Here is a 17,367-nt window from a genome sequence, read left to right on the forward strand (position 1 = left end):
AAGTTCTGTGTACTGACTTGGCAGAAAATCCTAAGAAATTTTGGTCTTAGGTCAAAGCGGTAGGTGGATCAAAACAAAATATCCAGACACTCTGTGACCAAAATGGTACTGAAACAGAGGATGACAGACTAAAGGCCGAAATACTAAATGTCTTTTTCCAAAGCTGTTTCACAGAGGAAGACTGCACTGTAGTTCCTTCTCTAGATTGTCGCACAGATGACAAAATGGCAGATATCGAAATAGACAACAGAGGGATAGAGAAACAATTAAAATCGCTCAAAAGAGGAAAGGCCGCTGGACCTGATGGGATACCAATTCGATTTTACACAGAGTACGTGAAGGAACTTGCCCCCCTTCTTGCAGCGGTGTACCGTAGGTCTCTAGAAGAGCGTGGCGTTCCAAAGGCTTGGAAAAGGGCACAGGTCATCCCCGTTTTCAAGAAGGGACGTCAAACAGATGTGCAGAACTATAGGCCCATATCTCTAACGTCGATCAGTTGTAGAATTTTGGAACACGTATTATGTTCGAGTATAATGACTTTTCTGGAGACTAGAAATCTACTCTGTAGGAATCAGCCTGGGTTTCGAAAAAGACGGTCGTGTAAAACCCAGCTCGCGCTATTCGTCCACGAGACTCAGAGGGCCATAGACACTGGTTCACAGGTAGATGCCGTGTTTCTTGACTTACGCAGGCGTTCGACACAGTTCCCCACAGTCGTTTAACGAACAAAATAAGGGCATATGGACTATCAGACCAATTGTGTGATTGGATTGAAGAGTTCCTAGATAACAGAACGCAGCATGTCATTCTCAATGAAGAGAAGTCTTCCTAAGTAAGAATGACTTCAGATATACGGCAGGGGAGTGTCGTAGGACCGTTGCTGTTCACAATATACATAAATGTCCTTGAGGATGACATAGAAAGTTCACTGAGGCTTTTTGCAGATGATGCTGTGGTGTATCGAGAGGTTGTAACAATGGAAAATTGTACTGAAATGCAGGAGGATCTGCAGCGAATTGACGCATGGTGCAGGGAATGGCAATTGAATCTCAATGTAGACAAGTGCAATGTGCTGCGAATACATAGAAAGATAGATCCCTTATCATTTAGCTACAAAATAGCAGGTCAGCAACTGGAAGCAGTTAATTCCATAAATTATCTGGGAGTACGCATTAGGAGTGATTTAAAATGGAATGATCATATAAAGTTGATCGTCGGTAAAGCAGATGCCAGACTGAGATTCATCGGAAGAATCTTAAGGAAATGCAATGCGAAAACGAAGGAAGTAGGTTACAGTACGCTTGCTCGCCCACTGCTCGAATACTGCTCAGCAGTGTGGGATCCGTACCAGACAGGGTTGATAGAAGAGATAGAGAAGATCCAACGGAGAGCAGCGCGCTTCGTTACAGGATCATTTAGTAATCGCGAAAGCGTTACGGAGATGATGATAAACTCCAGTGGAAGACTCTGCAGGAGAGACGCTCAGTAGCTCGGTACGGGCTTTTGTTAAAGTTTCGAGAACATACCTTCACCGAAGAGTCAATCAGTATATTGCCTCCTCCTACGTATATCTCGCGAAGAGAGCATGAGGATAAAATCAGAGAGATTAGAGCCCACACAGAAGCATACCGACAATCCTTCTTTCCACGAACAATACGAGACTGGAATAGAAGGGAGAACCTATAGAGGTACTCAAGGTACCCTCCGCCACACACCGTCAGGTGGCTTGCGGAGTATGGATGTAGATGTAGATGTAGTGGCAATAGGCAGTGTATGTGTATCTTGATAAACAATACTGAATATGTAGATGTGGAAATAACTGATTTAAGAGTTTTTTGTGCCTTCACTGAGTGGACTACAAAGATAGAACTATTCTCGCTACCAGGTGGGAAATACAGAGAAAAATATAGCCTACTCTGGGGAACATGCTGACAAACTGTTTCGTTTTAATGGCTTGTAAAATAGTAGCCTATGATTGGCTTTTTCATTTTAATGGCTTGTGAAGCAGTGGACTCTGATTTGGAGATAGCGCGCGCGCGTGTGTGTGTATATGTGTGTGTCTGTGTGTGTGTGTGTGTGTGTGTGTGTGTGTGTTTTCTGTTCACAAAACGTCATGCCACATTCCTTGTCACCATCTGCCACAGATGGAGACGTTGGCACCACCTCTACATGAGAATATCATGACCCACTCGTATCATGACCCACTCATATAGGTGCAGTGTTGTTATAGTTAGGAATAGTCAGAGTTTAAGATGTTCTAAAGTGCTGACTGCTTGGAATGGCTTAGCAGATAGATGTATCTCATTGTACACAAAATATTACTTGCAAAACAGGAAGAGAAAGAAACTTTTATACATCAGAAATTTGTCACATCTGCAAGGAAGGCCGCATGTGAACGGATGTGAAACACAGAGGTCGTTGTCATTTTTGAGGCAGATTACGTGGAGCTGTACATGATAGCTCCAATTCAAGCTATAGACCCACTTTTATGGAGTCTGTTGTGTTTCGAAACCTGACGAACTACAATGCTCATTTAACAGTTAAAAACATATGTGAATGACTGGAAGAAACTGACAACAGTGAGTGAAAATAAATGCAGGCCTTGTTTCTATCATTGCGTCAAACATAGGAAAGTGCAAAACATTCATTACATTCATCATATTGGAATAACAATGTAAATTTCGATTTATACTCTACATCAACTTTAAAACTTGCCGACTTGAAAACAACAAGAGTTAGCAGTCTAATTTTATAATTAAAAATGGCGTGTTTCCAGACGGGTATCGAACTGGTGAATCAGCTCTATTCGATGAAAGATGCCGCCAGTCGCAGCATTCTAAAGTTTGTCGACTGGTGAAACAACAGTCAAAGATTTGGAATACTAAAGAGCATGCAAAGCGTGGATCTTATTTGAATGCAGAGTATTAGGACATTATTTTGTCTTATATTTGAACACAAATGTCTTGTTTTGCCTGATGAGTTTCAAAATTTCCGTTAACCGAACTGAATCCAGCCCGTCCTCTGACTTCTTCTTCGTTAGCATTGGATGGGTTGCTGAAATATAATGATGTAATGTTGCAACTTGTTGTAGATATAGAAAAATTATAACAAGTTGTTGAACATCGCTTCAGAGTTGACAGTTGTACTACCACCAAGCATCAACAAGCCACACGTTCCAAAGAACCTATTTTCACATTATGCGATATTCGCTACCAGTCTCTGAACAATAATCTTTTCGCCAAGAAAAATTCGCCTGATATTTTCATTCTACCAAACTCCTTGAAATACACCGTAGATCCATATTAATGATGAGAAGTGTGTAATTGAAGGAAAAATGTGGAAAATGTGCGAAAAATGAGTGATTTGAAGCTAGTAACGTGTTCGGATGGTAGATACGGAGACTCTGCTCTGACTGTGGGACCATATTTCAAGTACAATGTCATATTTAATGAAAATTGGGTTGCTATTGAATTAAGTCGATTTGACATAGTGTTTGATAGACGGAAAGTTACATATATGGCTAATGTACACATTTCTGGGCGCAGCTTGTTGATTTTAATTATGGGCATGTGTTGAAAATTGAGATATGTTAAAATGTGTTACACAGGCACGGTTAGCATAATATATCAGGTAACTACATCAGATATTTACGATGTTATTAAAATTGATGTGCTTAGGAGTTTGACACAACAGCTTACCCAGATAACAACATTTATAACATGCCACGTCTCCATAAAAGGTATTCGTAGGACTGAGAGCAAAAATGTACGTCCTAATAATCATCTCTCCTATAAGCAGCTAGACAACAGAGTGAGTCTGTGACAAATGCAAAACTCATAATTGTTAGATAGACGGAAGACCTTCACAGGTCCACTGTCTTGATGAAAAATTTCCAACTGAGCCTATAGTTTCTAAGAGGATCTAAATCATTATTTCACCACTACAACATCTTTGCTTGACGTACGCAAGTGGCATAAACCCTCGATTCCTTAAAAGAATTAGTGGATGGTACGAATAAACTTTTTCTTCTGCAACCCGTAACTTTAATACGGCTGGATCCCAATTGCACGGCTATGTTCGACAACTGCAGGACGCGATAATATTATTGAGCAAATGATCAGATTCCTCGTCGATAAACTACTGCCCAGAATAACGTATGTTTTTGAGCTATCTCTTAGCTCCAGCACCTCCCAACAGCCTGGAAGTAGGAACTCGTCAAACATTATCCAAGACAATCTGGCAAATAAGCCTCCGATTACAGGCCCTTCCGTTTTACTAGGATTATCTCTAAGTCTTCAGAACGTAGTTGAAGATCAGCTTACTAATTACCTAAACCCTAGTAAACTTTTAGAATAGTACTAGTCAGGTTTCCGGGAAAATCATAAAATAACGACTGTTCTTACTGATACGCCCGTATCGATTTTTTTTTTTTGTTTTTTTTTTTTGCAAATGTATCGTACATCCAAAGAGTATGCGCTCGTTCCAGAGGAGTTACGCGAGCGGCGAGATTTTAAGCAGCCTGTATCACTGACTTGTGGTCTTTCTTGGAGGTCTCGGAGCGAAAGAGGGAGGGCGCTGATCGGGAACGAAGTGGGCGGACAACACCGTGACAGTTGTAAAGGAGGCACCTATAGAGAGAGAGCGGAGCAGAGTACACTCGACTGACGCGCCAGCCGGTGGAAATGTTGGTGTCTAGAGGAGTACAATGCGAGCTACTGTGACTGAGCTGGTGTCTGAGCTGTTTTGTGGTGAGCGGACGTGTCATTCAAGTTGTGGCGTGTTTTGTATGTTGAGCTGTCGGACCATTTGACAGAATTATTTGGTGCCCATGCGCATCTGCTGAGGAGGTGAATCTGCTGAGGAGGCGAAGCTCGTTCTTTAGGGTTTGCGGGTTTAGTTGAGACAGTTGGGTCATTATGTGCCACGTTGCCGTCTTGAGAGTTTCATTTAACCAAACACGTTGTTGAATTTCATCCCTAATTGATACTGTGCACGGTTGCACTCACCTTAGCAAGTTTGTATGCCTCTAAGCTGGCCCAGCAGCGTTTGGAGGATCCTGAATATGCATATTTGTAGAAGTTTATACATCAGCGTGACGTAACACTGGAGAGGCTGTGGAGGAGTGGGCGGCATTCGGGGCCTGCGATGGTGTGCAAACGTACAACCCGTGAGGCTATGGCCATATTGATTCATTTCCAGGGCAGCTCCAGAACATTATTGTGTGAGTGGTATGGACACTAGGATGGAGAAATTAATTTTATTTGTTGACCTCAAGTTGTTCTAACTTAAATGTTCACTCGAGAGAATAATTTGAAGTATAAATGAGTTGATTTCTTGGTTTTTGAATTGTATCATACTTGAAACCTGGAAGTAACTGAAGATGTTGACCTTAGAGAATTTTTTGAATACTGGGGGGTCTACTAGCAAATGGTGCTCACGAAACCGCAGTGCCTGAGGTCTAGGTTATTGGTCCTTCCTTCAAGAACAAACTTGTCTGTTAAATTGATTGGCCGTGTTATACCACTTTCAATAAAATTTTGGAAGAGAGATTTCACGGGATTGAGATACCTGCCAAGTGCAAATTAAATTTGTTTTAAAGTTTTGAAGAAGACTCAAGTTATTTCTGAGAATTTTGAAAGATCGTTGTAAGCTTGTGTAAGCATATTGTGTAAAATAAATGGTATGTTACATAATTAACCGCCTTTTGACACCAGAATCCTGCATTCAAGTGTGACCCGCTCAAACGGTCGCCTCCTACATTCCTTTCTTTTCAAAGGGGGATTCCACTTATAAAAATGACTGACGAACTGAAACAAGCGTTGGGCCAATAGAGGCACGCAACTATTATGTGCTTTATTTATTTATTTTTAGGGTTTCGTCAATGTCGATTCTGAAATTCTACTTGCTAAACTCACAAGTCAAATTTTTCTTCACCCTTTCAATGGCTCTGCTCATACATTACATCTCGCTAGCAGTACGTAATGTTCGATAAGAAAAAAAGAAAGGTTAGAATGTAGGGATGTAATAGTAGGGGTCCCTGTAGAATCAGTGCTGGGCCCATTGATTTTCTCATTACATTTTACTGATTTGGCGAGTATTCTCTCCCGTTGCAAATATGATTTCTGTGCTAATAATTTTCAGTTATATCTACGCCCATCTAGCATCTGGATGCATAATTACTTATCAGTGTGGACGCTGAACATTGGTTTGAACCTTAAGCCGTTTAAAATGCCATCAATCTTAGCTACTTACGAAAGACTAATTACCCTCAGTACAGGTTGTCTCTTCCACTGTTACTGCTAAAATTCAGAGAAACAACTATTTTTTTCCTGCATTAGTTATTTTTGGGTGGAAACACAACTACAATCTGCAAGGTATCAGTGCCTCTTTATTCACTACAGATACTGTAAGTAAAAAAGTATTTTCTCTCTAACTTGAAAAAAAAATGTAGACTCGCTTATATTCCCCATATATGCTGTGGTGATCCTATACTTAAAGAAATTTCGCATGAGAACTTACTGCAGCTGGATAAATGCGTGTGTGAGAGACATTTCTGTATGTTTGCTATTCGAACAATATCGCTCCTGCTGACGAACAGTTATGATCGCTATACACACTGAGACTGTCATACTCCCGGTTTGATCTATCGCCTTCTGAAACATTGTGCTCTTTCTTATTTGCGGAGTCCGATTTCGGTGGGAGTGCAGATTGTCTGGGGTTGTGTAAGCGTGGGCTTTTAACCAAGTACTTCCATTTGTGAACAATAACTTAAATACAAAATGGCATGCACAAAACAAAGAAGGTGAGAAATTGTACTCAATATACCAAATTAGTTAACTTCTGATATAATAACATCAATTTAATAAAAGCAATTACTCACTTCACAGTAACAAAATAATTAAAACTTTAAAGGGGCACCAAAAACATGCAAGAGAAAACCTAAGATATATCTATACATACCATTCGCATGACATACTACTTCACGCCATTGAAACTAATAATATAAAGAAAACATCAAACTAATTCTGCAACAAAAACACTAGTACAACAGTATCCAATTATAACTGACACCTTAATCACACACTAAACAGACAACACATACCAGCAACGCAGTCTACACTGACACAAGAAACTAACATACAACCAGTTATGAACGCAAATGGACTGCCAACAGACTCATTAAAGCGTATCTCTAAGATGCCATAGGTTTACATCATGGCCTCAGCATGATTTTCAAATGAATTATAAATATAATACAATCAGAGTAAACCTGCCTCTTCAAGTATAATAATGTAAGTAACTGTTTTACCAATGCAGGCACAACAATTGCCCCTCTGTATTTTGAAAAATCGCAGATGTCTGTACAAAAGCTACTATGAATACCATTCAACGGCACAAATCGCCCTCATGTTCTGCTTGCCTCTCTTCCACGATTCCTTCATAGCTTCCAGCTGTCGTACTTTCTGGAAGAATGGAGGTAAACACAGTCAGCTGTTGCGAACCAGTGATGTCCCACGTTAAAGCTGGCCTCACCTCTTGCTGAGTGTTCGCAGTCAACTACTCAGCTGCCTCCACGCCGTGTGTCAGATTTCACAGCACCGTTCATCTTGCCCAGCGTCAGTATACTATCACTCGAATATCCCCACAGTCAACTGGTTGTACCTCACCTGCTATCGCCGACCAGAGTCCTGCCCACAACGCTTTCCGCGCTCTGTTGGTGACCTCTCGCTTGACTTATCAAAGCAGCACAACTCATATATAGCCCTCAAATGGCGAGAAGTGCAAATGTGTAAGAATAGGCGGCACATGTTTACCTTCAGTTCTAAGTCTACTATCTGAAGAACAAATCAGATATACTCGTTTTCAAGAAAGTAAAATACTTTCTTTGCCATTAAAAAACACCATCTTCTTAAAATCATTTTCATTATCAGCTAGCCAACTCTTGAACAGTGTTCTTCGAAATATCAAATAAATTAAGCACCTTTCAAACTTCAAAAGACAGCTAGTGATTCACCTTCTGTAACAGTTCCATATACTTGTCTACAACTCACGCTAGTCAACCACAACGACTTTTCGCCCCTCTTTATCTACAGTCTTCTACATAAAGGTTGTCCTTTCGTACAGCCATTGAAACTGTCAGTAGAATCATGTCATCCCTCATACCCCCTTCCGTTTCTGAAGATACTAAACGCGGTTATGTCGATAGTTGATGATCTCGCACCGAGGTCGACCTTCGCAAAGATACTGAATGTCCAAGCAACATCACAGGAGACGCAAATCCGGACGAGGCTAGAACCACCCCTACAGTAGATGTCAGGTTCACCGCACCACACCACTTACGAAATACGGCCGTAAGGGCCAGGAGTGACAATCCCGTGACTTCGGCTACCTCTCCTGTAAGTCTCCTGTTCCGCTTTCATCGCTCCGCCGAGCTGTGAGCTGACTCAGAGGGTGTTAACTTCCCTCCTACACACCAATGGTGTTGTAACTGTATTCATACATTCATACCTCAAGATTCAGACTGTTCATTTTATGCATCTCTTTCACTACGGCTGTTTCTTGTACATCAGGAGCTGGATTTGTGTATACAATGTCAGCTGTGCTCACAGTCACAGCGGTGGAGAGCGATAACGATAATTTTCATTTTCTACTAAATTAATTGTGTTGTTATTTCACTTTTGGTGTTACGAAATTGCTTTTCTCTGTCTCCAACTTCGTGTGAAACACAAAATACAGCTTCAAATGCGCTAAAACAATCAATATTATTGTTATTCTTAATGTCCTTTTGTTATTATTATTATTATTATTTATGCCTATTACTATTATGTATTTTAAACATAACTGCGCAGCAGCAACGGTTCCACGTAATAAGAATAAAAACAGCCGACCAGTTGCAATGGATAAAGAAATCTTTACCTAGGTTTCGGCAGATTTAAGTCTGTCTTCTTCAGAAGGCGGCAGTTTTACATAAAAATGGAATGAAGTATCATCGTCGTTTTTACAAATATCTGCATAGATCCATTAGTCCGATTTAAAATATAACCCTGAAAATAGGGTTTGTCATGTAAATAAAAATTAGTACATGGATGTAGCAGAGCTCACAAGCGCTTAGTCCGAATTAAAATATAACCCTGAAAATAGGGTTTGTCATGTAAATAAAAATTAGTACATGGATGTAGCAGAGCTCACAAGCGCTTGTGAGCTCTGCTACATCCATGTACTAATTTTTATTTACATGACAAACCCTATTTTCAGGGTTATATTTTAATTCGGACTAATGGATCTATGCAGATATTTGTAAAAACGACGATGATACTTCATTCCATTTTTATGTAAAACTGCCGCCTTCTGAAGAAGACAGATTTAAATCTGCCGAAACCTAGGTAAAGATTTCTTTATCCATTGCAACTGGTCGGCTGTTTTTAGTCTTATTACTATTATTATTTCTGTTGGTAGTCATAGTTGTTCTCACTATAATTTTTCACATTTACAGAACTGATCAATAGTCTTCATTCTGGCTGCGCAGTCTGAATGGATTTTTGTGGGAAGTCATTTTCCTGCCTAGGTACACAAGTAGGCGTAGAATCTGAGAGAGTTTTGAAATACTTTTCGGAATGCGTTGTTCGTGGTGGGATGTAAGACAGGGTCTTAAGACCCTAATTTGGTCGGACTAACTAAAAAATAAATCTTCTTTTTCCTGGCCTTACCCTGTATCATCATGGACCTGCATGGTAATCAGATTTTTGGCATTGTTAGTGGTAGAGTATGCCAAATACCCTTCCTGCATCATAGTTCCACCCCCCTCCCACCACTCCACCTCTCCCACCTCCCGAGAACGGAATCTGTGAATTTGCCCCATCAGTTTGCATTTAGTGTAATCCATGTGAAAGCGAGAGAATGCTTTCCAAATCTTTGAAAATCGTGTAACTGAAGTGGAACGTGCGTCACAGCCCGGTATACATCTAGTAGGATATAGGAAACCGCCTAAAAACCACATACAGGCAGGCTGGCACACCAGCCCTGGCAGATTCAATTCGGGGCCGCCGCGCATCCATGAATACTGAGAGCTGTATTCTAACACGTATGACTATCCAGGTGGGTTATAATAAATTATGAACAAATAATGTACATAAATAAGTCTGATACTACTTACAGAGTTCATGTACTAGCCGCAAGTGCGATTTCGAAAAGTTTGAGTTCATGCGTTGAGGACGTAAAAAATTGCGTTGCCCATGTGAAGACCTCCGAATGGCCACCTTTTCTTCTTGCAAGCGCTTAAGAAGTTTTTGCCGGCCGGTGTCGCCGAGCGGTTCTAGGCTCGTCTGTCTGGAACCGCGCGACCGCTACGGTCGCAGGTTTGAATCCTGCCTTGGGCATGGATGTGTGTGATGTCCTTAGGTTAGTTAGGTTTAAGTAGTTCTAAGTTCTAGGGGACTGATGACCTCTGATGTTAAGTCCCATTGTGCTCAGAGCCAATTATAAAAAAAGAACTTTTTATTCTGATTTTTATAGTACTTTATCTTCAGAGAACGAGTAATTCGCTCTGCCGAAGACTTGAGAGTGTGGCGAAATTTTCCAGTATATTAAAACGACGGAGGCTATATCTGGGCCATTCCTTTTTGCGTTCCATAAACTTGAAACCTTCACTTATGTTAGAATGGCTGTCGACCTAGCTCAGAGCTTTGATCTACAAGTATCGCTGTTTTTATTCGACAGTATGATTTCCTTTTAATGTACAAGATGTCTGTAACATTTGCCCTTTTTCCATTGCACGATACTTGCACCTTGTACTTCAGTAAGTATAGAATGATCTCGCTGAGATCGTGTGTTCTGCCAGTGGTCCGAGACTTCCAAACACGACATCTCTACCGCAACTTCACGCCTTCATCATGTGTTCCCTGAGTCTCCCTGTCAGTCTCAGGGAACACATGATGAAGACGTCACGGCATCGAGATGTCGTATGGAGAAGACGAACACCACTGGCAGAACACCCGATCTGAAGGAGATGGCAATGAGTCGCGAGGAAAGTCTAGGAGATTACAAGTGTAGAATGAATCTACCCGAGCCATATGATGAGCACAACTTAGTTACAGAAAATGCAAAACCACTACGAACAAACCCCAGCGTCAGCATGGACAAGTGTTTCGTATTTTTGCGTAACTTACAGGTAGACATGGTATCTCAGAGGCGACGGCCTGCGTAGCATTGAGAATGTCGCCATCGACGAGGTTGACCAGCATGCTGACGAGCGACGAGTTGTCTGCCTTCTGCGAGGACTGGTACGTGAGCATGTCGCACAGGTACACCGAGTTGTCGCTGTCGTTGACTGTAAGCGAGCCCATACCTACACCCTCCGCCGTCTGATGGATGTACAGGAACTCTTCCATGGTTGCGAAGATCTGCGGCAGCCACAACCGAATTGTGTTCAGGCTGTAAACAAAACGAGTCTGTCACTTCTCACACACTGTCTCCGGGGCAGATTGCATGGGGATAACCAATGTGGGTGATGAGAAGAGTCTAACCAGTATCATGAGAACCTCAAAGCTATAGAAAAAAATGTCGTGTGACTAGGGCCTCCCGTCTGGTAGACCGTTCGCCTAGTGCAAGTCTTTCGATTTGACGCCACATCTGCGACTTGCGCGTCGATGGGGATGAAATGATGATGATTAGGACAACACAACACCCAGTCCCCGAGCGGAGAAAAATCTCCGACCCAACCGGGAATCGAACCTGGGCCCTTAGGATTGACATTCTGTCGCGCTGGCCGCTTTTTTTTTAATCTCATTTTTTTGTTCGGTTTCGTTCGTTGCATCTGCTCGGGGCGGACGTCGTAAGACATCCGTTTAAGTTCGTTGTTTTTTATTACAGAGGGCAGCTAACCCTCTGACCGAACACGCTGAGCTACCTGCCGGCTTAGTCTATTATTCTATGGTTATTTCTTTTATGCAGCGATATGTCAATCATACCAAAGAGTTCAACGAAAATTAATATAAATTTCATGTCAATATTCCAAGTGCATTCCAACCTGTTCGACTTAGTAGTAGTAGTAGTAGTAGTAGTAGTAGTAGGAAAGAAAATCACCCCTTTAGTTTAAAATCTTTTTCAAGGTACACGAAGCTTAATTATGTTTTCTCTATTAATTTCTAGCCTTCCTGTTTCTCTTCTTTAAAGAATAGTGTACATGTGTTTCCTAATCTGAAATCTCATAACCTGCAGAAATTTCTTTAGAGGTGTATTATGTAACTAAGCATGTAGTGAACAATGAGAGTGCACTCTAACAAGAGCTTTGCTACTCGTTTTACCAACCATTTTTATTTTATTTTTTATGTCTACTGTACATTCACTCGCTCTTCTATCACGACAGGTTGAGCAGAACAATTACCACTATCCAGCCGGATAGTATTTATAAAATAGAATAGTTTAAAATATTAAAATTATGAATTACTTAACGTTTTTGTTACTCAAATTACGGTTTTAGTTTGAATGTAATAGAAGACGGTTTATCTGCAGTCTGAGTTAAAACCTTCCCCTAATTAACCGAACGATTGCGTTCTAAGTAGCACAATCAACGATGGAAACCTTAAAAATAGTTAGAAACTCTACGCGTTTTACCGATGAAGGATTCAGTTGAACTCCGTCACTGTTCCCTTATAGGGTGTAGAACAATAAACGCTCCCAGTCGCATTTTGTCATATTATTTAACACATGATCAGTTTCCAGCTTGTGCCATTCTTCAGGTGGTTTATATTCAGGTACATGTTTCCATACTTAGTGTTGCAGATCACTGTTTAAATGAAAAACAAATTCTGTGATGTCAGCTAAACAGACACAAATGAAAATTTGGAAGTGGCTAAGCAACATGTGTTGCAAAATATTATAGTACTTACATAAAGCTGATGTGTCCATATCGTTTTCAAATTATTTTTATTACATTTTGTATGATGTGAAAACATATGGATACACCAGCTTTATGTAAGATTGTAATATTTTGCAACACATATCGCTTATCCGTTTCCAAAAGTTTCATTTTGTGTTTGTTTCGTCATTACATTATTGTTTTTTTTTTTTTGAGTGATCCCCAACACTGAGTATGGAAACATCTACTTGCGTGTAAAGCACCTGAATTTGGGCACATGCCCGAAAGCGATCGAGTGTTGCATAAAATCATCTCTTATTGTGGCTGAAAGCGGTTATTATCCTACATCCTTCTTAGAGATTCTGTTTGTTGCCTTCTAAAATACAAACATTGTTGCCAATATTCATCGTGGCAGCGAAGTACTTCACTACAGCCCACTTACGAGCACGGTAGCGCAATGGCTAGCACACTGGACTCCCATTCGGAAGGACGACGGTTCAGACCCGCGTCCAGCCATCCTGATTTAGGTTTCCCGTGATTCCCTAAATCGCTTAAGGCAAATTTCTGGATGGTTCTTTCGAAAGGGCACGACCACTTTCCTTCTCCGTCCTTCCCTAATCCGAACCTGTGTTCCGTCTCTGATGACTTCGTTGTGAATCTCCTCCTCCTACTTCTCCGACACTGACAGAGTCAATCAAAAACACTAACTGCAATAACACTAAGAACCTGGACTTCAAACGGGAAGTGGTACATTCCAAGTACCCCGAAGAACAACGGAACTGTCCGCAGCTCGTGGTCGTGCGGTAGCGTTCTCGCTTCCCGCGCCCGGATTCCCGGGATCGATTCCCGGCGGGGTCAGGGATTTTCTCTGCCTCGTGATGACTGGGTGTTGTGTGCTGTCCTTAGGTTAGTTAGGTTTAGGTAGTTCTAAGTTCTAGGGGACTGATGACCATAGATGTTAAGTCCCATAGTGCTCAGAGCTAACAACGGAAATAATTAGGAGTAAGCAGAAATGAGATTAGCGATAAAATTAACATGAAAACAGATGATTACGAAGTACGTGAATTTACGGAATTTTGCACATGAACGAAAGAATAAGAACATAATCAGTAGGCTAGCATAATCAGAGAAGACGGTTATGACCAATAGAAGTCTACTAATGTCAAACACAGGATGAAATTTCTGATAATACACGCTTGGGTTACAGTATTGTAAGTCAGAGAATCATAGACAGTGAGGAAACCGGAAAGGAGGTGAATCGAAGCGTTTAAGATGTGGTGCCCCAGAAGATTGTTGAAAATCACATGGACTTATAAGATGAAATGGAAATTCCGTGCGGCTAGGGCCTCCCGTCGCGTAGACCGTTCGCCTGGTGCAAGTCTTTCGAGTTGACGCCACTTCGGCGACTTCCGTGTCGAAGGGGATGAAATGATGATGATAAGGACAACACAACACCCAGTCCCTGAACGGAGAAAATCTCCTACCCAGATGGGAATCGAACCAAGGCCGTTAGGGAAGACATTCTGTCGCGCTGACCACTCAGCTACCAGGGACGGACACTCATCAGATAAGGAAAGAGGAGGATCTCCGCGGAATTGGCGAAGTACGGAACATTTGGATAACACTGACAAGAAGAAGAGACAGGACTATGGGGCATGTGTTAAGGCATCGGGGAATAACTTCCATGGTACTAGAGGGAGCTGTAGAGGTAGCAATTGTAGAGGAAATCTGAGATTGAGTACGTCCATTAAATATTGGAGGACACATGGTGCAGGTGCTTCTATGAAATGAAAAGAAATTCTTGACAAACCACATGAACTAGTCAAACTGATGACCCATAAGCAAATTGGAGTAGGAGGATTAACTGATTCTGTGAATAATGGGTTGGAACGAAGTTGGTAGGCAGCTACGTCAAAATTTATAGTGTGGGATTGTAAGTGACAGCACATATAGCATTTGTGATAATGGTTAGTAGGATAGAGTCTAGGTTGTGGTTATGGAGAGAAAAGAAAAGGGAACCCCTTGGTGTGAGAAAGGACAGGGAAGTAAGCGTTATATATTGTAAGGAGGATAAAAGACAGGACGGATTTCTTGTCTATGACAGGGAGCCTTTGGAAGTTGAGTTACGAGACGGTGTTGACAGTGTGTAGGTGTAGGACCGTTGGAATGTGTTGGTATTGATATGGCAACATATCAGGTTATGTAATTATGGGAAAATTATAGAGTAATAGGAATAAAGTATGGGAGATGTTCAGGATACACTATGATGATCGATACAGATGAGTATGGACAGGAATTTTTCAGTTTGTTACAAATTCGATCAGGAGAGAAAAAGTGGATGTGGAGAGTGAGACGGAGTGAGTGCAAGACTAGGTGTGACTCGTGTGAAGCAAATATGGAGGCTACACTGGCATAAGTGAGGACTGTTTGGACGAGTTTTGTAACTATGAAAAATGTTAGAGGAATGCAGTCTAGAACTTCTGTCAGTTGGTAGTTTTCGTCTGTTGTGAGATTTCTGTTGGACGTTTAATACTTGAGGTTATCATTTAGTTTTCAATCGGAGCTAAGTGTGTCGCATTTTAAAGCAACTACTGGCGTGGCATGAACGTTTAAACAGACTATATGTATCGATCGCGGGAGAGCACGTGATTCCCTCACTGCCAGATCCTTAAAAGCTCGCGCAGCTCGTTCCAGTACCAAAGTATTGCCTTCTGTTACTAACCTGAACAAGCAGAGGATCTGTATGGAGAAGACGAGCACAGCCTTGGGCAGCTGTGGCATGACGAAGAGTGGCCGCATCTGGCGCCAGGCGTTCTTGAGGCTCTGGATGGCGCTCTGGTGGATGCTCATGGTGCTCGCCACAGACGCTTTGCGCAGTTCCAGCTCATCCACCAGCCGCTGCACCTGCACATGAGAGCATTCCATCCGTTCTGCGCTAGTGGACGACCAAGGCTACCAGATACTGGAAATAATTCGGTAAGCAAAGTGTTCTTTGAGCTTAAGGCCCGCCTCGGTAGCTCAGAGGTCACCTTATCTGGCTGCTATGTGGACGATCCCAGTCCGATTCCCCTTACCGCCAGGGATTTATATCTGGCGGTATGACTGGGACGGTGTGCACTCAACCCTGTTATGCCATCTGAGGAATTACTTGATTGGAAAGCAGCGGCACGAAGTTCTATGGAGACGACAACGGCAGAAAGAGGACCGTGCTGGAACCATACCTTTCCATACCATATCCAAAAAAAACTTTATTGGTAGAGGGTTACAAGGTGGGCGGTTGGTCCCGATTGGCTCCTCTGGGCCAGAATGCGGAGCCTCCCTGCAACACGCTCATGGATCGAACGAAAACGCTGTGTGATCACAAACTGAGTATTTTGAGGTCATCAACCAATCGTCGAAAGGCTGGAATTGTTCCAGATAAACCAATAAGATCTCTCTTATTGTTCACGGGAGGGAATGGCCACAGCCTAACCTACTGAGTCGCGACTCTCAATGCTGTGAAAGCAGTTACCGTCTGACAGCTGGAATGCCAGTAGCACCTTTAGCGGCAAGGAAGCCAGCCGTAGGATTATTGTTTGTTTTTAATTAATTTTCTACTTAATTACTGAAGTAACTAACATATTTTTGCACTGTGAGCGTTAGCAATCTACCAAGATACATGAATGATTGTGAAACAAATGTAAAAGCAGTCGAATATCACTGGCTCAGTGGCACAAGATACCACTTATTTGCGAAGAAATACTTTCAGATTTTTATGCAAGATGTTACAAAAAGGTACGGCCAACTTTCAGGAAACATTCCTCACACACAAATAAAGAAAAGATGTTATGTTGACATGTGTCCGGAAACGCTTAATTTCCATGTTAGAGCTCATTTTAGTTTCGTCAGTATGTACTGTACTTCCTCGATTCACCGCCAGTTGGCCCTATTGAAGGAAGGTAATGTTGACTTCGGTGCTTGTGTTGACATGCGACTCATTGCTCTACAGTACTAGCATCAAGCACATCAGTACGTAGCATCAACAGGTTAGTGTTCATCACGAACGTGGTTCTGCAGTCAGTGCAATGTTTACAAATGCGGAGTTGGCAGATGCCCATTTGATGTATGGATTAGCACGGGGCAATAGCCGGGGCGCGGTACGTTTATATCGAGACAGATTTCCAGAACGAAGGTGTCCAGACAGGAAGAATTTCGAAGCAACTGATCGGCGTCTTAGGGAGCACGGAACATTTCAGCCTATGACTCGCGACTTGGGAAGACCTAGAACGACGAGGACACCTGCAATGGACGAGGCAATTCTTCGTGCAGTAGACGATAACCCTAATGTCAGCGTCAGAGAAGTTGCTGCTGTACAAGGTAACGTTGATCACGTCACTGTATGGAGAGTGCTACGGGAGAACCAGTTGTTTCTGTACCATGTACAGCGTGTGCAGGCACTATCAGCAGCTGATTGGCCTCCACAGGTACACTTCTGCGAATGGTTCATCCAACAATGTGTCAATCCTCATTTC

The 17,367-nt window shown here is 42.0% G+C and overlaps 1 protein-coding gene across 1 annotated transcript in view; it reads right to left on the minus strand.

The window, feature by feature from the left end:
- LOC126188745 (synaptic vesicle glycoprotein 2C-like) overlaps positions 1-17,367 on the minus strand; it is a 240,347-nt gene that overhangs the window by 89,031 nt on the left and 133,949 nt on the right. The window contains exons 7-8 of the mRNA XM_049930354.1: positions 15,579-15,760; positions 11,166-11,430 (exon numbers count right to left, since the gene is read on the minus strand). Coding sequence (XP_049786311.1) covers positions 11,166-11,430; positions 15,579-15,760 — 447 coding nt within the window. The remainder of the gene's footprint in view (positions 1-11,165; positions 11,431-15,578; positions 15,761-17,367) is intronic.

The sequence above is a fragment of the Schistocerca cancellata genome, chromosome 5, assembly GCF_023864275.1.
Source record: "Schistocerca cancellata isolate TAMUIC-IGC-003103 chromosome 5, iqSchCanc2.1, whole genome shotgun sequence".
Lineage (NCBI taxonomy): Eukaryota > Metazoa > Arthropoda > Insecta > Orthoptera > Acrididae > Schistocerca > Schistocerca cancellata.